Genomic DNA, 23664 nt, shown 5'->3' with positions numbered 1-23664 from the left:
TGTGTAAGTTTGTGGTTGTTCAGTTACTGTATATTACAGCCAGCTGGGTTTGAAAACAATTTAATTATGTTGGAAGAGATGCACGTTAGTGGTGTAGGCGTATCTGCTGGCCTAGTGTGAATGGAGGCTTTTAGCCACAACAACTGTGCTGTGCCTTACTGTAGGCTAACCTCAGCCAGCCAAAACAAACACCTTGTCCCGGGGCCGTTAGGACACACGTACTGTAACGTTGATCAAAGTTAGGGACTAGTTGCAACAACCTAATTGAGCTAATGCTAGCATTAGCCATTAGTTAGCATGCTAGCCAAGCAGCTTCTCTGGCTGACTGGACACATGACAGGAGACAACCGATCAGGACCTCTGTAACAAAACTAGAAAGGTAACATTACTTTGGTGACCAGGGACTAGTACATTTTACTTCTAACAGTACATTTTACTTCTAACACTAAACTAATGGAAGATAGCCTACAGTAGTTACTGGCTGATTAGATGCAGCCATTGAAAGCTTTTCACTTCTGTGTTTGCAGCTCTGGTAAGCCTGCTAGTTTTGTAAACAGTTGTTGTCGCAACAATACACATGAATAATGACACTACAAGGAATACTTCTCTGGAGGTTATCATGTCCTATTTTCCTTGAGACAGTTGGAGACATTTAGAATACATGGTAATTATTGAGGCTGTAGTTTGTAGGTAATGTAGTTTTGGATTCTGGAGTCTGGAGGTGGAAGATGAAGATGAAGATTCAGATTCATTTATTAAGGACTGCACAACAAAGTCGGCAGAATTTGCTTTCGGTACAGCATATTACAGCACATTAGCTATTGTGTCAGCAAAGAACATAGACAGTACAGATATCAGACAATACACAGATAGATATAGGTAGAATATAAAGACAAATATAAACACAGAACATTCAACATGAACAGAAATTGCGGATGGGGTATTGCTTCAGGAGTGAGTGGAGTTCAGTGACCTGATGGCAGTGGGAAAAAAGCAGTTTTTAAACCGGGTTGTTTTGGTGGATATGGATCTGTAGCACCGGCCAGAGGGCAGCAGTTGGAACAGGTGGTTAGCTGGATGAGATGGATCAGAAACTATCTTTTGTGCTCGAGTGATTGTGCGTTTGTGGTAGAGTGAGTCTAATGATGAGGGGGGGGGGAGATCCTGCCATCTGCTTAGCCGACTTTCAGTACGGTATGTTTACCAACACATTTTTATTGTACACACAAAACTTTGTAAATATGACAATTCAATCAATATAGAAATGTTATTATAAAATAATCTGTACATGAAAATCGCTAATTTGCTACATAGTATGTGATATACACTCTTGTAATGGAGCTGTTTCCCCCCCCCCCCAATCAGTCATGTCTCCTGAAGCATCATCATCAGCCATCACCAGCATCACCACACGCACACACTGAGATCTTTACTCTGACCTGCAACCGAGAAATCCTCCAGCTACCTAGCTGACAAAGGATCTGTCTGTAGACATTGAGAATAGAGATACACATACTGTCAAATATATATATATATTTTTAAATACTTAGTCTCGTAGCATTTCTGTGATTGATACTGCACCACTTTACTGCTACAGTGGAACATTCCTGTGATTTTGCAGCATAGCATGGTCCTGCACAAGCAGTGTTTTTTGTGTGTCTTTTCTATAATAAAATAATTAGATTCTGTAAGAAGTCAGTGTTGTGCTCGTTATTTGGATTAAATTTGGTTGGGTAAAATAAAATATTAATAATCCGAAAATTATTAATATTTCATAAAATTATTAAAATATCAAATATGTAATCCTTGATAAGGATTAACCTAGGGGCACCACCTGCTTGATCGCAGGACCCAACTTTAATCACAGTTAGTCTCTCTGAAGTGTGAAGTCCTAAATCCTTAAACAGAGGTTCACCACAATACCACAAAATCACTCTGAAACAGTTGGATTCAATTAAAGCTGACACTATTTATTCTATGTAAAATAAAAAAGGAATATGGGCATTACAATCAACGAATTTCTTCTATAACTAAGTCACATTCCAAATCATTGACCTGTAGGTATGGAAGTGCGTGTGTGTGTGTGTGCGTGTGTGTGTGTGTGTGTGTGGGGACTCAGGTCAGGTCTTAGAGGGGGCAGACTGGTTGCATCACAACATGGCTGCCTCCACAAGACCCTGTGAGTGTGTGTGTGTGTGTGTGTGTGTGTGTGTGTGTGTGTGTGTGTGTGTGTGTGTGTGTGTGTGTGTGTGTGAGCACGTGCATGTGAGCGTGCACGTGGATGAGAAAGTAGTGCAGGGGAAACAGACACAATTCACCACTACAGCTGTGCGCTGGCATTTAACTAGTGACGAATTGTGCCGTTTGTCTTAATGCCTAGATCTGCTCACGCAGGATCGGAGGTGGTCTTAAATAGCATTCAGAGATTCACAGTTTCATGCACATTTATACAGTCACAAATAGCTCCAAGTCATACCATTCCGTTCACAGTATTAAATCAATTCACAATACTAAATCAATATTAACAACAGTTCTTCTTATGCTAATCAATCCTAACTTCTGCCCGAACTAATAAAGGGAAAAATTAGAGCCAGTCCCTTACTCTGTGCACGAGTTTGAGTTCGGTTTGCAGGGGTCTCTTTCCCAGCGGGAGGAGACGGTGGTCTGGATGCGCGTCCGCTGTCCAGACGAAGAGGAGGGGTGAGGGAGGAACAGACGGTCGGTCTCTGCGGGCCAAGCTGAGGCGCCTTTGGTCTGCTGGGAGGCGGCGATGCCGGCTTCGGAAGAGGAGAGGAGAGGATCTCAGAGCTAGCTTAGCTCTGGGCAGGTAGCACTAGCCTGGTGGTGGCTATGCTATTCTTGGGTCCAGAGGAGTGGGGCCTTGTCCCTCTCTCCCTGTGGTACAGATGATCCTGTTGCAGCGTGCAGCTACTTAGAACTGAAGTCTGGGTGACTTTCTCCTGCATATAGTGGGGTGCAGGGCGTGTCTGTGTTGTTGGTGAGGCACTCCAAATGGCTCACCTTATCTCGCTTACAGATAGGAGAGTTGGCTGTCCTTTTGTCAATCTTCGATAACAAAGGAATGGCTCGCTTCCCTGCCGTTTTATCATAGGTGTGTGAACTCAAATGGCAGAGTGCTTGGAATGTGAGGGTTTGTGTCTCTCACTGTGCCTCCACACAGACAGTTAGTTTTCACTCAAATGTCTTGCATTCAACATACATGTTCCTTACACCATATCAATGTTCACTCCAAATGTCTGGCCCAACATCCCCCCGATGGTTGAAAGGGTGTGTTCTGGCACAGTCTTTAAAGCATCTCCAGGGCCATGCGGCCTGCGGGTGGCGACCCATTGGTTGCCTAGTCCGTGAGGCTGAAAGGAGCAAGTTCGTTAGGTCCTACGCTATGTGGTCCTATGTGGGCTCAAGTCCGGGCAGATCACCTGTGTCCGGGCAGGACTTTTCTCAAGCTATTCTATCATTCTATATCACACAAACAATACATTCAGATTGTCATCCTATACTATATCACACAAACAATACATTCCGATTGTCATACTAGTCTACATCACACGAAGCAATACATTCAGATTGTCATACTTCAAGTTTCTTAGGCAGGGCCTGGGCCCGGCTCTCTGTCTTGGTCACTTAGCTCTTCGTTTTTACACGATTTGCATAAGGGGAAGGGAGAGAAGGAGTGTGAGGTAGTGTAATGACCTGGTTACATGTTTGGTGAATGGGGGTCCAGTTGCCTTGGGGCTGAACTAGACTAGTTTGGTCCCTCGGGGGACCGTGTAGAAGACCGTCTGATTCATAGGCTCAGTTTAGTGACTGTGTCATAGCGGTTGTGTGACAGTGTTTTAGCCTACATGTTCTGCGGTTCAATGATTGGTAGGTTGACAAGGAATCCTATTTCTAGATGCGGTGGATCTATGAAAATTGGGATTGCACTGCCAAGACTGTAAGCCAAGCATACCTGAGAGGGCTAGGCCACGGTGGTCGTGGCGGATTTTAAGATTTGTTCAACCAGAGATAGGGAGACTAGGTAGTGGGGGTATGTTACCCCCACTCAGACTGGTGACTGAGGAGGATATCTCCCTGTAAGGTCTTGTGTCAAGTCTCTGGTCGCGTGCACATAGGTCTTGTCCTCTCGTACTATGCTGGTTAGAGTCTGTAAGGCATGGAGGTTGAGTCTGAGTTACTGGCAGTAGGGCTCTATGTAGCCTAGGTTAGTGGTTAGTGCATACTGGCGGAGTGAGTGGACATGCACCTATCCTGGCTACCCTACTAAGTCTCGTTCACTACCTCTGTGGTGGGGCTTGCCCCCCCCCTTTGGAGGTGTGTACAAGCTGTTAACTGACACTCCCAGTGGCTGCCGCATCAGCGCTGGGTCAGGTGCATGCGTCGGGTTCTGCACCAGAGTGTTGGTTGAACGATTGTCCAACTTAAAGAAAGGAGTGCCCCGCATCGTCATGTTTTGTTCTCTGTGCCGGGGCAACGGCTGGGAGAATGCCTGCCTGCCGGGCAGTTTCTGTCCCGGGCTGATGGCCAGGCGTACGGGAACCTTCGCGGTTCGAGCGGGAACTGACGCGCGGGTTTCGTTTGCGGAGAATGCGGGGAGCAGTCGCTCCTGTTTGCACAGGCGGCGGTACAGCTCGGGGCTAGCGGTGGAAACGTTGCGTGCCGGCAGCGATGTGCCAGCTTCCTTGATGACAGCGACTTGTCTGTCTGTGCTAGGCTGGCGGCCAGGTGACGCCCATGGCTTTGGCGTTTGAACCTGAGCCCAAATGCGATTGCTGGAGCAGTCGATGATTGGGACTAGCCGGTCCAGGAGATCCTGGCCAATGAGAAGCGGTTCGGTATCGAGAGGGCTGATGTGAATGGGGTGGCGTATAGTCATCCCCTGGAAGGTGATGTCCAGCAGAGCACGCTCAGCAATGGGGGTTTGGTCTTGTGTGTAGCTGGTGATGCTAACATCACAAGGCTCGATCCGAAGTGGCCTATTGGTGGCGTGCATGGCTATGCAGACCTTCTCGAAGGTGTTGGCACTCATCAAGCTGATGGAGGCTCCGGTGTCCACTAAGGCGAGGGTGCGAGTGCACCCCCCTACCACCACTGGGGTGTAGATACGATGGGCGTTGCCCTTGCGGACAAGGTTGCCCATGAAAGTTAGAGTAGGACGGTTTGGTGAAGCCTGAGAAGGAGACTTAGGAAGGGATCTGGTTCTTCGGGGTCCCCTCCGCCTGTTGACAAAGCGAACTTTGGCAGGTGGCGGAGGTTCCCCCCCAAGTCATGCGACCGGGGTTTTGTCTGGCTCCGGCGGGGAGCCAGCTGGTTTGTCTTTATCAAAGAACATCTTTACCGTGTCAGCTAAAGCGTTCAGCAGTCGGGTCGACTGGTCTTCCGCGGTTGTTCGCCTGTCCCTACCGTCGGTGTCGCTCCCTGACTGGTTCTTATGCTGGTTGGGTTTGTGTGATTTCTTACCTGACTGGTCCTGGTTCTGCCAGGGACGTCCCTGACTGGGGTAGTAAGAGTTCCCTGACTGGTTCTGTACCCAGTCCTGGTTGTACCAGGACCGTCCTTGACTGGGGTGGTAGGAGTTCCCTGGCTGACTTCGTTCCCACTCCTGGTTCTGCCAGGGCCGTCCCTGGTTGGGTCTCCCCCCCTTTCCCTGCTTCCTACCCCTACCTCGATGGCTGGGCTGTCTGTCTTTTAAGTGTGAGGGTGCAGGGCGTCGAGGAGCGATTGGCTTCCGGACCTGGGGCACCTCGTCGCCCTCTAGGGTGAGACGGTCAGGTACTGGCTTCTCTACGCTGTAAACTGCTCTACGCTGGGCTTCCTCTTCATCAGAGTAGTCTTCCACTGAGTAGGCTTGGGGGCTCTCTAGGTGTTTCCTGGTTGGCTTGGGTCGTGCTTCCCATGCCAACTGTGCATACTGTCGCGTATAGCTCAGTGTGGACTGGAGGAGCCTACAATGAGTTTCTACACCGGAGCGTATGCTCTCGTGCAGGTTTGACATGTACGTGAGGAGGAAATCCCTATCTCCCTCCCCCCCCCCGATGGGGGGGCCTCTACCCTGGAAGTAGGCTGCTGACAAGCGCCTGAAGTACTCTCTGGGATCTTCGTCTACTCTCTGTTTGATGGCCTCGGCGGCCCTTCGCGCGATGATCGGGTCAGAGTATGGGCGGTACTCCTGTCGGAGGGCCCGGCAGACGAGTCGGTAGCTCTTTTGAGTCCGACTGGGAAGTACGTCTATGAAATCGCGGACGGTGCTCGTGGTGGTCTTCCAGACCAGCCAGAGTCTCTCACGCGTGGTAGGTCGCTCCAAGTTGGTGAGGTAGCGATTGACGTCTCGTAGGTACCGATCGATGTTGGCGGCACGGTGCGCCGGGTCAAAACGTTCTATGTCCCTGGCGAAGGACTCGATTCGCCGGTCACGGACATCTCTTTCCCGCGCGGTGAACGCTGGCTCGGAGTCGGACGACGATGAGTCGTTGTGGTCGTCCGCCCATAGGCCACGCCCCATGTGACCCGAGAAGAGGAGGGGCGTCTCTTGGTAGTAGCCTTCGCTCCTCTTACTCTCCTGGCCATGCCGACGTCGCTCCTCCCGTGGGTGGGAGTTGGCGTGGCGTTCGTCGCCCCAGCGGTCGTCTGTCCGCCGCCCTGTGGGCGGGGGGCAGTCGTCCGGGCGGTCGGTGTGGCGTTCGTTGCCCCAGCGGTCGTCTGCCCGCCGCCCTGTGGGCGGGAGGCAGTCGTCCGGGCGGTCGGTGCGGCGTTCGTTGCCCCAGCGGTCGTCTGCCCGCCGCCCTGTGGGCGGGGGGCAGTCGTCCGGGCATGGGTGCGGGGAATGGTCGCGCCTGTATCTATTCCCCCCCTCCTCTGGTGGGGGGGAGACTTCGGTCCTACTGTCCTTGAAGTGTGGTTGTCCCCCGGCGGCCTTTTTGTGGCCACTCTCACGGGTTAGCGACCCCCCTTGTTCATGCCTATGCGACGGCCTTACGAGCGTGGACTCGTATGGGAGGTGGGGTCCCCTGACCCCCCTGGGCTGGGACTCGGGCACGGCGGGCGTGTCTATGGTATATAGTGAGGGTTCGACCTCACCACCGGACCCGTTGCGCGGTAGCGCTGGTGCAGCAGGCGTCTGGGCAACGTGGGATGAGGATACCTGTGGAGGCGGGCTTACCTGTGGCCCCTGGTTATGGACCTGTCGGTGAGGGAACGAACACGCAAGCTGGTTGGCTCCATACCTACCTGTTTTTCTTTTCTCCTCCTCGCTCTCTAGGTCCAACTCAGCTGCTCGTTGGTGCAGCTGTGCGTTGGTTTTCCTGTGAGAGGTTTCTCTGTGGAGGACAAGATAAAGCATATTGGGTCCCCTGGCCTCACTGGGCTGGGACCCGAGTACGACGGGCGTGTCGATGTCGTATGGCGAGGGTTCGGCTCCACTACCGAACCCGTTACGCGGGGCAGCCGGCGTCTGGACGCCGTGCGATGAGGACGCTTGTGGAGGCAGACTTACCTGCCTCTCTTCTCCTGGGACCTGGTGGGGGGTGGACGAGAACGGAGGATTGTCGGTTTCACGCTTACCGTCATTGCCTCCCTCTCCATCACCCTCTTCCTCAGAATCTGCGTGGGCTGCTCGCAGTTTCTTTTCCAAGTCCTGGATTGTCCTCACTTGGTCTTCGTATGAGACCTCCAGGCACGCATTTTGCCTGTCCAACTCAGTTGCTCGGTTATGCAGCTGTGTGTTGGTTTTTCTGTGAAAGGTTTCTCTGTGGAGAACGAGATAAAGCAGCTCTGACAGCATGGTGCAGTTTACCGTACCTGCACTTTTCATGGCGGCTGCTTTTCCTTCCAACATTTTCTCACATTCTGATTCTGTGAGCTTCCGCAGATATTCGATCTGTCCTCTCTCCGGAGGAACTGCTGTCATGAGCGCTTCATGTAGCAGCTGGTCGGGCGAGGCCGAGTGCTCTGCAGCAGCACTCTGGCTGTTGTGCTCTGACATCTTACCTGCTGGTCAGTGCACTTTTCTTAAGCTTTAGGTGGAGCTCGTACCTGTAGCTTGAATGTCAAATAACTTGACTTGAGAGGCAAACGTAAATAGGCTTATAGTCAAACTGTGTTTGCGAAAGTCCTGTGGTTGAATTTTAAATATAAGCAGGTTTTAATTCAACTCTAGTTGCCTAATTTTAGGAGTTTAGCAGTTATACACGCTTGAAATAAGGGGTTATTAAATCAAAACGATTGAACTGTGTTAGATTTAGTCTGTGTTAGATTTAGTCTGTGTTAGATTTAGTCTGTGTCAGTTTGAACGGTGGTAGTTCTATCTGGCTCCGCTCGTTCTGGCTGGAAGCTGTTTTGGAGGTTACAGCGTTCCGCAGGCTTGGCATACGCTTACAGTGAATACACAATGCAATTTGGGAGTCTCAGTGTTTCAGTCAAAATTGTGATATTTGTGGTAAATTCTGCTTGAAAGATGCCTCGGGCGGGGCTCCAAATGTTGTGCTCGTTATTTGGATTAAATTTGGTTGGGTAAAATAAAATATTAATAATCCGAAAATTATTAATATTTCATAAAATTATTAAAATATCAAATATGTAATCCTTGATAAGGATTAACCTAGGGGCACCACCTGCTTGATCGCAGGACCCAACTTTAATCACAGTTAGTCTCTCTGAAGTGTGAAGTCCTAAATCCTTAAACAGAGGTTCACCACAATACCACAAAATCACTCTGAAACAGTTGGATTCAATTAAAGCTGACACTATTTATTCTATGTAAAATAAAAAAGGAATATGGGCATTACAATCAACGAATTTCTTCTATAACTAAGTCACATTCCAAATCATTGACCTGTAGGTATGGAAGTGCGTGTGTGTGTGTGTGCGTGTGTGTGTGTGTGTGTGTGGGGACTCAGGTCAGGTCTTAGAGGGGGCAGACTGGTTGCATCACAACATGGCTGCCTCCACAAGACCCTGTGAGTGTGTGTGTGTGTGTGTGTGTGTGTGTGTGTGTGTGTGTGTGTGTGTGTGTGTGTGTGTGTGTGTGTGTGTGTGTGTGAGCACGTGCATGTGAGCGTGCACGTGGATGAGAAAGTAGTGCAGGGGAAACAGACACAATTCACCACTACAGCTGTGCGCTGGCATTTAACTAGTGACGAATTGTGCCGTTTGTCTTAATGCCTAGATCTGCTCACGCAGGATCGGAGGTGGTCTTAAATAGCATTCAGAGATTCACAGTTTCATGCACATTTATACAGTCACAAATAGCTCCAAGTCATACCATTCCGTTCACAGTATTAAATCAATTCACAATACTAAATCAATATTAACAACAGTTCTTCTTATGCTAATCAATCCTAACTTCTGCCCGAACTAATAAAGGGAAAAATTAGAGCCAGTCCCTTACTCTGTGCACGAGTTTGAGTTCGGTTTGCAGGGGTCTCTTTCCCAGCGGGAGGAGACGGTGGTCTGGATGCGCGTCCGCTGTCCAGACGAAGAGGAGGGGTGAGGGAGGAACAGACGGTCGGTCTCTGCGGGCCAAGCTGAGGCGCCTTTGGTCTGCTGGGAGGCGGCGATGCCGGCTTCGGAAGAGGAGAGGAGAGGATCTCAGAGCTAGCTTAGCTCTGGGCAGGTAGCACTAGCCTGGTGGTGGCTATGCTATTCTTGGGTCCAGAGGAGTGGGGCCTTGTCCCTCTCTCCCTGTGGTACAGATGATCCTGTTGCAGCGTGCAGCTACTTAGAACTGAAGTCTGGGTGACTTTCTCCTGCATATAGTGGGGTGCAGGGCGTGTCTGTGTTGTTGGTGAGGCACTCCAAATGGCTCACCTTATCTCGCTTACAGATAGGAGAGTTGGCTGTCCTTTTGTCAATCTTCGATAACAAAGGAATGGCTCGCTTCCCTGCCGTTTTATCATAGGTGTGTGAACTCAAATGGCAGAGTGCTTGGAATGTGAGGGTTTGTGTCTCTCACTGTGCCTCCACACAGACAGTTAGTTTTCACTCAAATGTCTTGCATTCAACATACATGTTCCTTACACCATATCAATGTTCACTCCAAATGTCTGGCCCAACATCAGTGTTACTGTGTTTAATTGTGTAATAAAATACAACACAATTACTTCACACATTTATCCCATTCCTCTCCCCCCTCTTTTCCTCAGCCTCCCTGAGTAAGTAAGTAATCCATGTCAACTGTCAGTCATCACTGAATATTTGGACTCTGTACATTGATCAGATGGTACATTGAGATTCAGTCACTCCTATAATGCAGTTTATAGGAGAATGTTATGGTTTTAAATATACTTTTATAAGACACTTCCTGGACTCCTGGTTTCAATTAATTTGGTTTATATAAGCTGTTATAATTATCATATAGCGGTGGTGAAGGAGCGGTGGTGGTGAGGAGTGGTGAAATTCCATTCTATAACAATTAATGTACTTTACTCAAATGTATTGTCATGTACAGTATTCATGTTGGCCATATTTGGCAAATCAATCCATGCACAGAATACATAACTTACGGCTATATATATATATATATATATATATATATATATATATATATATATATATATATACAGTATATATTGTAATACCTCTCAGCTGTAAGGGTCCATTATAGTCTGATTTTGTTCATTGCATTCTGTAGTGAGAACACATTAACATGCTCCACACAAAGATGATTCTGAACAGGCTGATTCTTCTGGCAACCTAAGAAATGAGAACGGGTAACTGTTATTGCATTTTGCAAGCTTTATAGGAACATTACAATTACAATGACATTTATTATTAGAGTAGATGTGATGTGCAGACTTGTAACATACAACAAACCATAAACGTATATCAACTCAAGAAGTAAGATGGGGGGAATATTTCAGCTACAGTTGTAAAACTGATTAGCTATAGCTGAGTAACACTGGCATGAATTACAACAGTCATGTCCAAATAGATAGCATACGGACACAATACCCATTATTGTTGACATGTGTTGTGTTACTATTTGTATCCCTTGATAGTCTTTACATCAATTTGATGCATCTGAACGTAAATGAACGTTACATAATGTCTGCTGTGGATTATCGCTAGCCAAGCTAGACGTTTATTGTTTGTTAAAAAGGATCCCCATTAGCTGCCGTCTAGACAACAGCTAGTCTTCCTGGGTCCAAATATAGTGATGATAATAATATAACGCCAGTGACACACAAGCAAACCTCCTGTGGTTCTGCCGTTCGCCTACAGCCAAGCTGCTATGCTAACGTTAGCTCTGACACAAGCCAAAGCTAAAATAAAAACACACTCAACTTACCGCACTGAAACAGGGTCAACCGGCAAAGCCGATGGGGTCCGCCCAACTGTTCCTCTTCCTCTAAATACGAATCTGTTTCAAACGGTCTCTCTTTAGCTCAGTGCAGCTAAAGGTTAGCCAGGCTAGCTAAAAGCTACAGCCAACAATAGATCCATGGCTGCAGCCATGTTTGCTTTGAGTGACAGATCAGGCGGCCAATCAGAGCGGCGCCTCACTCATCGGCCAATCAGAGCAGGGCCTTTGTAGCCAAAACTGAGTATACTGAGCTGTAGAAAGAAAGAAAAACTCTCGTAACGGGACAAGCCCGTCTTTTATTGTCACATGAACACCACAATACATGCATGCGGCCACAACACACTCATGCTGACGGTGGCCGGTGAAAAGTGTCCTCTGCATTTAACCCATCCAGGCATGTCCTTTCCTCCGGGGGGCAGGCCAGGAGCAGTGGTCGCTTTCTCGTACAGCGCCCGGGGACCAACTTCGGATGTTGTCGTCACTGGTCGGAGGACGATGACGATCTGATCTTCTGCATGTTTTTAATGGGGGGGTTATATACGGAGGAACCCCCTGGGGGAGCACGGGGAGAACATGCAAACTCCACACAGAGAGAAAGGCCCTTACGACGAGATAACCCACCTGGGCAGTAGAGGATAAATACAAGAAAAAAAATCGAGATGTCTCAATAATTTACTATCACAGTCTCCAAATCCCAAACAGAATGCATGACCTTATTTTAAAGACCACTGACAAATGTTTAAAACAGCCGAAAACCACACAATATGGGACCTTTAACTTTACATATCTTGCACTGCACAGTCATTTTGTGGTGTTTCTCAAAATACTTCCAAACATTACTCTTACGCCATGCTGTGGGGGCTGGGACAAGTACCCGAACAGCTGAAACATTACTCGAGTACTAACGTTACAAACGAGTACCCGAGTACTCCCACCCATCCCTAATTCCTACTAGCACATGTTCAAAAATGTGCCCTGACATTGCAAGCAATATGCTCCCAGCCTATCGTTAAAAATAGATAAAGGGCAAAATGCATCTCAGTGTATATAATTGCTCAAACAAAGGGACAAGACAACTCGGTAAAGACACACACATGCTCTTACCGGACTCATAAAGAATGGATGCCGCGCACTCACACATTTTTCATCAAGGATCATGTTGGTCCCAGGCGAGCAATGCATTACAATGTAGTTTCGTGTAGTTTGGTACCGAGTGAAAAAGTACAGAGTAATCAAAGAGGCAGATGATTTATGACACTCGTCCGTGATTAAGTTGGATTTAAAAAAATCACTTAAACAAGATACTGGTGCCGTGATGTGAAGCATCTTCTGGTTGGCTACACTGACTGTGGATTATTCAAGGAGAGGTGTGTGTGTGTGTGTGTGTGTGTGTGTGTGTGTGTGTGTGTGTGTGTGTGTGTGTGTGTCTGCCTGCCTGCGCGTGTTTCTGTTTGTGTGGAGGAGGCAGAGGAAGCGCTGCTGGTATCGATAAACTTGATACTGTAGAAAATGAGTATTGTATCGGTTTAAAATGTTTAGTATCGAGTAAGTACCTAAGTATCAATATTTTTGACGTGTGTGTGTGTGTGTGTGTGCGTGCGTGCGCGCGCATCTTCACATAATGTCCAATGTGATACTATTGTGTGGAAGTGGAGGACAGCCGTGCCTTGAAGTGCACCAGTGTATGAATACATTTTTCATGTAGCTTCTCTTAGATGCGGACACATTGTGCACATACCAAATAGCCCTTTTTGTACATACACAAAGATGCAGACAACACACACCCGCGCGCACACAAAAGCATGCACACGCTCCGACACACTCCCATCTAGTTGGTCTTGCCGCAGCGCCTTCCGAGTGAGTGGCACTCGCCTGTCTTGTGGGACATATGGCTCGCCTCAGAGTGACCTGCCAGTGTCCTTCTATCTGTTATTGGCTTGGCCCCAAAGCCCCCCAGGCTGCGCTACCCAGCAGCGCTCTCTGCAGTTAGCACCGCCCTCTGACACTGCTGTCTGTGTTCACACTGGCTCCTTTGTGCTCCTGCGCTGCAGTTCTGTATGTCGATTGTCTCACTAGGACACACTCAAAGATGAAGGCACAGCAGTGTCGTAACAGAACACAAACAAGGCTGTAACCATTTCCACTGAGGCTGTGTTGGGAAGGAAGGGAAGGATAGTGACACAAATGAATGACTTTCTAAAACACTGGATAGATGATCACAAGAGCACAAGAAGATGATCACAAGAAGAAGGGGGGGGGGGGGGGGGGGGTCTGGCTCTGACTTGAGTCCAAACTGTTCCCTAGCAACAGAATTCCGGTGAAACTGTCTATAAGCCATGTTCACACTAGGAGGCCAAATCTGATTTGTGAACTTTAAAGGGGGACTGACCCCCCCCCCAGATTTCTTGCAAAACGGTATTCTACTTAATTTGAAAACTCTGCAGGCAAGATGGCCGCCTGTACTCCCTTCTGTACCCTGGCAGAATAATCTATCATAACTTGGCCAATAAGTATGTGAGATACAAAATAAAACAAATTGTAATGTATTTATTTGTTGTAGAATGCAGAGGACATGTAACTGTTTAGTTAAACTCGCATTCCAGGAATATTGTATTTACTGCGCTGCTCTAAAGATAACGTAAGTGGCTCGAGACTGTTTCGTCCTGAAACCCACTCGCTTTGCGCCAGAACACAATCGATTTGGGGGTGGAACACGCCAGGATTGGCCAACGCCAGTGTCCAGAACTGTCAAATCAAATCATCGACAGAGATGCTATGGCCTCCTCCCAGTATTTTCAGTGTATCAGAGATAGAGAACGATAAATGATAAATGCAGCCACGTTATAAACAACAAACTAACGCTGGTGATCTGTATGGAAACAGTGTTACTCGAAATGGTTAAAAGTTATATCAATTTGGTCATTCAGTGGCATTTTACTGCCATGTAACATAACTAACTAGTGGCTAATATTAGCCACAGCTGGCGAATAACACCATGACGTCACGATGTACCAAATCACCCATTCATTTGAGGGCACAAAAAAACCCGGTTTGAACCCATAGAGGGAACTTATGCTGCTGAAATGATAGGAGCTTGTAAAATTGTAACAGATTGGTCTCAAATGTGGAGATTTTGACGAGAATCCTTCACATACCACCCCAAAAGCCATATGTATTGGTTAAAAGATGGGGGAAAAAAAAAAAAAAAAAGTTTGCCGGTTCTATTATTGTGCGTAATTGCGTGGAGCCGCGGACTCTCCTCTGCCATCTCACTCTCTCTCCCCCCTCTCTCTCTCTCACTCCCTCTCTCTGGCGCATCAGACAGCAGACAGGCACAAAGCCACAGATGTGAAATCTCCCAGTATGCATTGAGGCGAATCCGTTTGAGAAGAAATAGCAACCAAATCAGCTTAAATAGGGTAAGTGGTAGATCGAAATAATGTTTCTCGTAACACAACATCCAATTGTGGAACATTTCAATATTGGACAAAATAAAATCCCGAAATCAAAACACAACCCTATGAAACATATATGTCATCCTGGGGCTATATATATCCCTCGCAGATTTAATGTGATTTAGATGAGTGACAGCGTAACGCGGTTCTACTGTCATGTCCTACTGTGATGTCCGCTCCAATAAATTGGCCCTACTTCACATTTAGTTTTACAATAAAAACACATTTCTGCAATGACTTTACATAATGTAGGCTATATTTATGTGCATCATCCTACCTGTGCAGCAGGGGAGAGAAAACGATATAATTCTGGACAAACTTTCACCAATCTAATCTCATCATGACATAGGGTAGGGATAGGCTATATTTTTCTAGCCAATGCGTTTAGAACATTCTTTAGGGGTTCAAGCCCTGAAGGGGCTGAAACGCTATTGTTTTTGTGCCGGTTTATTAGGGGTTCAAGCCCTGAAGGGGCTGAAACCCTATTGTTTTTCTAAATCCGAATATATTATTATTATTTTTCATCTGCCCCAACGCAAATTCCCGTGAGTTGGTAAATGGTAGAGACCTGACATTTGGCCCAATGACAGATATTGTTGGCAGGTAGCTGCTCAAGAAAGATTTTTCGAATCGGCCTGAAGGTGGCGCTATAATCCACGGTTTTACGTTAAAGGCCATTACTTCCACGCCGTTGGTCCGATTTTCAAACTTTTTTTTCCAGATGTTCAGGTGGACCTGCTCTACAAATTTGCCATAAGGACCCTCAATGTCCGCCTGGAAAGTTTTTGAGATATTTGGAAAAGTTTGGAAAACACCTTTTTGACATCTCCTCCTAGACCGTTGGACCGATTTGCACCACCATCGCCAGGAAGCATCTATGGAGCAAGCTCTACAAACTGCCTTTTTGAAACCTTTGAAATCTCCTTTCGTTTCGGAGATATTAATCGTTAAAGTTGTGAGAGGGCGTGGCCTCACAGCTAAATTGTCATAACTTCATGACCGATTAAGGAATCTTCACGAAACGTGCAGGAGGTCTTCGCAGACCATCCTAGACCATGCGTGTCAAATTTTGTGCAATTCGACCAAAAGGGGGCGCTATAGCAGCATTCAGTACCTGTACCTCCTAAATTGTTTGATTTTGAAGGGCGGCAGGAAGTGCGGATTCATTGTCATTATGGCCAGCCTTCCTTCTTGTATGACACTTGACTTGACGCACGCACGCTATTGTATAGACCTCAGACATACCTATACTTGTATTACAAGTGCTATATCACTCATGGTCTCACTCATAAATTTTACATATTGTCTTTTGAGCAGCTGCAGCTCTTCTCTGTTAAGAAACACATGCAAAAAGTGTACTGGAAGCAGGAATCCAGTGTGATTTGACCACATATAGCTTAACAGTAACTCTGAGCAGGAGTGTTGCATGTTGGGTAGAGAGAATGATGTAGACAAAAATAACGCATTAAATTAGCTGTATCTCAGAAACCATACGAGGTACAGCTACGAAACTTGTTAGGGAGGTTCACAAAGGGGTCTTTTACTATCCACCGAAAAATTGCACCAATTGACAAGATGGTGGCGCTATAACAACCCTCCTTACCTTTTGGTCCATAACTTTTGAACCATAGGGTCTATCATCAAACTTTTTTTCCCCCTGGATTCCTTGGGTCCTCCCGCATCTACTCAACTAGGCCACCCCCATTTCCGTCTGACTAGATTTTCCGCCATTTTGAATTTTGTCCAAAACAGTTTTTTTGCGCTTCCTCCTTGAAATTTTGTCCAATCTTCACCAAACCAAAGCACACATCATGTGATGAGTGTCCTGCACAACACTTTCGTGGTTTTTGAAAAAAACGCACCGTTGCGATATGTGTCACCCTCTGGTAAATTGAGTACAATCTCGCCAAGTCGAAATCGCGCAATTGGAGTTAGTAGTTTGATATGTGAAAAAATGCCTTTTTCGTTTTATTTTATAATTACACAAAGGAGAGTATGGACTATCCATCCCACATAAAATTGAGTCGTTTTATAACTAGTAAATAGGTATATTTAGCGATTTAAAAAAATCTAGATTTCAGTCTTGAGTCGCCTAGCTGAGGGGGGTTTTTCATTCATTTGCATGCAGCGTTTCACTGGCTTAATGTCTGCTATTGTTCCGAGTTTCGGCCAATGAGCTACATCAATAGAATTCAGCGTGTTACATGGGGGCGGGGTGCAAAGCTCTGTTTACAAGTGACAACATGGAGGGTCACTGATGAGGACAGTCTGTGTGGATTAAAACTGATGCAGGAAGTGCAACACCTCTGGCTTTTCCTCACCTAGTCCTAGGTGAGTTTAATCATGATCCCTAACTATCGTTATGTCTTGTTTCTGTTTTAGGGACTGTGCGACCATCTAGTTATGGTTGAACGTGGGTTTTAGTATCGCGTTATGTGTGTATTGTTGTCGAACAGTAACAAAGAGTATTGAAGGAAAGAAGCGACCATTTACAACAGCAGCACGGCCTCACAGCTAAATTGTCATAACTTCATGACCGATTAAGGAATCTTCACGAAACTTGCAGGAGGTCTTCGGAGACCATCCTAGACCATGTGTGTCAAATTTTGTGCAATTCGACCAAAAGGGGGTGCCATAAACGCCAGAAATGGGCGTGGCTTAACATAAAAAAGGCTGTAACTCCACACCTGTTTGTCCAATGATCGCGAAACTTGGCAGATATATCAAGGAGGATGTCCTAGTCAGAATCAGAAGCTTTGTCATCTGCGCAAGGCTTGAACCCCGCCCATCGCCGCTTGCGGCTATATTTTCACTTTGATCTTGCTATGGTGTAGCGTATTTACATGCTTGCAGTATTTAAACTGCAGTTAGATTGGTTTGAGAATAATATGGAATAATAGCCTATATATGGAGACAGACAGACGGGGATGAAAGGGAGGGGGGGATCAGAGCACTTGGCGTTTCTGACCGGACTGGATCGCTCCGTGGAATTGGAGCTTAACTCATTGAGTGCCAAGGACGAGTATGTTCATCAATTGGTTTAGTAACGTAGAGTGCCAAGGACGAGTATGTTCGTCAATTGCGTTTTTTGACGGTGGGACGTGGATCAAAGCCAGATCCATCTCCTGTGAAAGTATGGTGGCTGTTGAATGTGTAAAAGCTATTTTAGGGACCCATTAGGTGGCGACAGTGCTCTCCAGATTAGAGAAAGGCGAGGAAAAAAGAGAGAAGAAGTAATGGGGAAACGGAAATCGCATCGATATGCATGAAGCATAACGTTAGCTGTGCCTGTGAACAGCAGTCATCTGCTGCCACAATTGAGCCCCTCCGTGTCCGCTGCGATAGCCCCTCCATATGATTTCGTTGCCGACACCAGCGTCTTTCTGAAAAGTTACATTATTCTCAGCTGGGAGCCGGCGACAGGCTGTGAAAAAGCGGGGTGCAGCGCACTTTTCAGTGCAGAGCAAACGCAGAGCAAACGCACTCGCAGTAGAGCCCCAGAGACACTCCCACGGAGGAGGAGGAGGAGGGGGGTGGGGCACGCAGGGCACTACAGCATACAACCATTGACAGTAAACACAGACCCAGGCAGCAGCAGGCTCGATGCACAGAGACAGGCAAACAAGCTAGAATAGGCTATCTGATGCCCACCAGCAGTAAATCAAGACCAGCAAGAAGGTGTAGGGTCTGCGCACGCAGGGGCCAGCGCTGCTGGTTGCAGCTAAAAAATATTATTTGGCCAAACAAAATTCCTTTGTTTTCACTCTTTTATTGAAAGAAATTATTTTTGAGGTGTCATTACATCAGAAAATATTAGCTTCAGAGTCAATGATGTGCTTGAAATGCTTCCTTTCACAAAAGGCTGAATATCTCAGATTCTAAATTGAAACGTGTCTTTTTGCTCAAAACAACCTATCTTCTCCGGCTCATAACTAAAGAACGGAAAATGGTATCAATAAACTTTTTTTTGCAGATGATAGAAGAGAGTCTCATCGTTCTTTGTGCGTGTTCGGTGTTTACATAGTAATATCACACAATATTCTGTGGGCCTCGAGAAATCACTGAAAACGCTCTGAAACTCTGGCACTGGGAGCGTCCGTTCTCCAAAAGTGGCTGGCACTCAATGAGTTAAAAGAGAAGCTTGTGATTCGTTTACGGCACTTCCCCAATGAGCAGATTGTGCATAATTTTACGCTTAAATGGCGTGGTTATAATGCTTAAGGCCGCATGTAGCTAGCCTGACTCTGCCAGATGGGGGCGGCATTGTTCCACAAATTCACAATCCCACATGAACCAACTTACATCCATCTGGCAGCGTCAGGTTAGCATGTAGCGCTGATACCAAAATATCGAGTGCGCTGGTCCACACCCACTAATCTGCGCTGGGCCTGGCACTAAGCGCAGTTTATAGGCCGATGCAACGATAGAGCCCAATGTGTACATTCTTCTTTATCAACATTTATTTTTCACAACTACCTCTCAGCGGCACCTCGAGTGAGTGGACAGGCAGCAGTGTCAAATCAGCCGGAATTAAATACACCACTTCTGCTCATAACTTTCAAAATAAAATCCCTGTCTTTCCCAGGCTGCAGCTGCTGCACTGCCAAACGTCGAGGAGTTCAGCACTGTGATTTTTTAAAATTCATGTAAGCATTTTATGGATTTTTTTTAGTTGCCTCGTGTCAGGGGCGGACTGCGATCATAATTCAGGCCGGGCATTTCTACCAAGCAGGCCAGGCCAATATGGGCCGACGCGCGTGCACAATTTTTTGGCCGTTTGAAGCCCAATTTGGGTCGTTTGAAGCAAGATTTAGTGAATATAATGCTAACGCGATGATACATGTTACCTATTTGTTCACTAATAGAAACATCAACATTGCCTAGATAACTGCAAGTATAATACTGTATGTAAGTTTTATGTAAGTAAAACCAAAAACATGCCTCTGTACAAACGCTTCACAGCTAACTTTATTTAAGGAAGAGTGATCAGATCGTGCATACTGCGTTATATCATCATGTGTCTGTTTGTGTGACTCACCTCGAGTGACCTGGGCTGGGACTGACTGAGTCTGACTGACAAGTTAACTCATTCCTGCCTGCCTGTCTGCTGGCTGCTATCCGCGCAAATAGGAACACTACTGGCCTCAGTGGCCTGCCTGGCCTGCTGTTCAGTGAGTGGCCTGACTGCGGGCACAATACATATATATATAGGCTATATGTTCCGTGAGTGGCCTGACTTTTTTTTTTTCCCCCAGGCCAGGCCAGGCCAGGCCAGGCCACCGGGCATTTGCCCGACGTGCCCGATTATGCGGACTGCATAATCCGTCTGGAGGCTCTGCATGTTCAGTGTTACACAGTACAGGACAGGGTATTTCTTTTATTTTGAAGACTATAAACGGAAGTAGTTGTGTTCAGTGCGTATAGGACTTGACGCTATGTGTGCCTCGGAGCGGAAAATAAACCTGGCGCCTGGCTCGCTCGGTTACATTATACAGGGGGAGTCTCGTTGAGAGCAATTCTCTTTTTCAGGAACGCGATTGTTTGGATGGCGAGAGATGATGGTCATTTCTCATGCTTCTGTGTTGGAAAGCACCTTCAGAGCTAGGTGTTTACTTACGCCTATGTCGTTACCCTAGCAACCCATGCAAATAGGCTCGTTGTGTCTGGACACACAGATCCGACTTGAACACTTGCCCAAATCAGATTTGTGGCAGTGCGGACACTCTCCAAATCAGATTTAGGAAACCAATCAAGATAATGACTTTATTTCCCTCTAGTGTGAACATGGCCTAATAGGTCCATCCTTAGTAGTTGAATTTAGTAGAATTAGGAAGTAGTAGAATTTGTTGCTGTAATTTTGACATATTGGCTGTTTCATTAGTTCAAATGTCACCTTTTTTCTTTTTGTCTAATTTTAGAAATGAAACCCGTCACATATTTCTTTGTGAACTGCGACCCGGTGCCAAAAATACTGGTCTTGAGTTAAGATTTGTCGGTCTCTACTTTATAGTGACATATTCTTTCTGTGAATGTAACATAAACCACTGTAGTGGAGTCGTTTTTTCTGATTAGTTTGGCACATTCTACCATTTATGTTCCCTCAAGTCTCACTTTTATGAATTCAGGGACTTTGGGGCCAAACGTAGCGCTACTGTGAAGTGTGCTTTATTTTTTATTATTTATTATTTATGTATATCATAGTGTTGCCTGCAGACTTCAGTCTTTCCAGATCTGAGCTGCTGTGGTGGATTCATACTATGAGCTGCTGTGGTGGTGCCATCTGAGCACATTTTGAATCTCATGTTGTTTTGATGGCTGATGAACTGCTGACAGACAAGCATTGTATAATGTCTTCGTTGTTTGTGCATTCTGTTTGTGGTGTGTGTGTTGTTGATGTGCTGTTTTTATTCTATGTCTTGATGGCTTTTTTTTATTTTATTTTTAGCCTTTATTTAACCAGGTTTGTCCCATTGAGATCAAAGATCTCTTTTACAAGAGAGACCTGGCCAAGAAACAGCAGCAACACAAAGTTACAACAAACAAACACATAAACACATACAATTGAAAAACATTAAAATTATCAAATAAAACATTTGCATACAGACAGCCTGTTCTCAAGAGATTTTACCATAGCAATCCGGGAGAGGGTGATAACCACGGGGTCCACCCACTATGCCGACCACCCTGTACGAGTGTACCATACTGTACGATTGTGTGCAAAAGAGTGCACGTGCTGCTGTATGTGTAAGCATGCATAAAGTGTATAAGATGCTCTGTACAGTACTTGAGGATGTGTGTGTGCTGAGTGCATTGACCTTGTGCTCTCTGTGTGCAGGTACACCCTTTGCTGATGCGCGAGAGGCGCTCAGAGTCTCACAGGAACAAGCTACTGCGACGGACAGTCAGCGTTCCTGTGGAGGGAAGGCACCATCCTGAGATGGGTGAGCTCACCAACCTTCAACATCAGGGGGTTTCATTCCAAAATGCCCATAGCTTTGATGGTATATATAGCCATAACTTTGACACCTAACTAGGGCTGGGCGATATGGACCAAAAATCATATCTCGTTATTTTTAGGCTGAATAGTGATACACAATATATATCTCAGGATTCTCTACGAAGTGGGTTACATCTTCAGTTGTAAGTCAAAGCCACATGTGAGATGTCACAAGCACTTTGATTCAAACAAGACTGTGATCAAAATAAAAAAGGAAAGACAGGGTTTCCTTCCCTGACTATTGGTGCTTTCACAAAATATTTACACAATGAGATTTCTGATAAATAATCATCAGTAATGTGGATATCTAAGACGATATCTAGTCTCATATCACGATATCGATATAATATCCATATGTTGCCCAGCCCTACACATAACTTTACAAAAGGATTGCTGGCAGGACAGCAGTCCTTTTGTAAAGTTAGGTGTCACTCTTTTCTCCGGCATCAAATCCAATAGAGTTGTGATCAGAGGACACTTTTCTGAACACGCAAGCACCTTTTCTCCAATTATTTTCACTCTTATTTTCGTGCACCTCCTCGAACACATGTGTCTGGTGTTTGTGGACATGGTGTGTTTTGAGGCACTGCCCTTGGTGCGTCTCAGCTTTGTTTCAACTTTAGCTGTGCTGTGCATTGTGTAAATATCAGACAGAGGAAAACATCAGCACGGAGGGAAGTACAGGAAGCATCCTCTTACAGTTTCCCGGTGAGCGACGGCAATTTCAGCAACATCCTCCTCTGTTGCGGAACGAGCTCCTCGTTCTCTTCTTCAAGCGTAAGCAGAGCCATCACTGACTTCCTCTTGTAACAAAAAAAAAAGCTCTTGTCCATTTTCAATTTCAACAAAACATGATCAAAATAAGATACAAATGCGCTCCACTCACCATATTATTATACTGTACCAGCTGGTTGCTGGATCCTTAAAGTAGTAGATAATAAAACAGAAAGACAAGGACAACACTCTGAATTGACTTTTTAATTGCCACACGATGACAAGTGTTAGAGGTGTGTGTATTGGCCAATACACACGCTGAAGAAGGGTGAGTTGCCGGATATGTTCACCATGTGGCAATTAAAAAGTAAATTCGGAGTGCTGTCCTTGTATTTCTGTTTTATTATCAACGAAACATTCTCCCCTCTCTTACTTCAGGTTAGGGTTAGCTAGCTAGCTAACGGTAATTACATAGTTGCATAGCAACGAGAGTGAAGTAAAGCTCCGTGTGGCCTTAGAGCTCTGGCTCTCTCTGTTAAGAGTGACGCTCGCTCGCAGCTTTGCTCTGCTTCTGAGCAGCTGATAAAAGCTTCCTATCTGATCACAGCCTGAGGCAACTGTTTTCTTTCTATCAGTACACTATCCATCAGGCATCCTTTTGTCAGGTTAGGTGATTTAACAGTTATCTTGTTTTGGAATGAAACTCATATATTGATATCTCACTAAGTGCACATATCTCTGTCTCTCTCTGTCTTTGTCTGATAGTTGATTTCTGCCCCCACTCTGCCTACAGGTCTAGGTTCTTATGGTTCCTAAGTCATCTCCACCTTCTGCCACTCTGGCTTCTCTCTCCCCCTCTTTTCCTTTTAAGCTTTTACATTTTTCTCTCCCTCCGCCCTGCTTTCATCTCTGTGCATTGTCCTCCCAGACTCTCCTCGGACTCCTCTGTGAGTCTGCCCCTCTCAGAGCTGCTCCCTCTCTTTGTTTTGCCTGACCCAGTCTCTCTCTGGGCCCTCTACAAATGCCCGGCACCGTTCCTCCCTCTACCTTCGCTCTCCACCTCTCACCTCACCACATCTCACTCGGCTATTTTAAGGGCCTCCTTGGCCTTGCCACATCCTCCCCGTCTCTGATTCTGCCGTTGCTGCTGCCTCCCTGCTCCGTAACAGCTGTGCTGA

At 46.3% G+C, this 23664-nt stretch overlaps 1 protein-coding gene across 1 annotated transcript in view; it reads left to right on the top strand.

The window, feature by feature from the left end:
* Positions 1 to 23664, top strand: part of syngap1b (synaptic Ras GTPase activating protein 1b) — a gene marked incomplete at its 3' end in the record, with an annotated part of 206033 nt that overhangs the window by 39743 nt on the left and 142626 nt on the right. Inside the window, exon 2 of the mRNA XM_083635164.1 lies at positions 21611 to 21716. Within this exon, the coding sequence (XP_083491290.1) occupies positions 21611 to 21716 (106 nt within the window). The remainder of the gene's footprint in view (positions 1 to 21610; positions 21717 to 23664) is intronic.

Source organism: Poromitra crassiceps, assembly GCF_964638095.1.
Source record: "Poromitra crassiceps genome assembly, chromosome: 1".
Classification (NCBI taxonomy): Eukaryota; Metazoa; Chordata; class Actinopteri; order Beryciformes; family Melamphaidae; genus Poromitra; species Poromitra crassiceps.
This window is presented reverse-complemented; position numbering and strand designations above follow the sequence as displayed.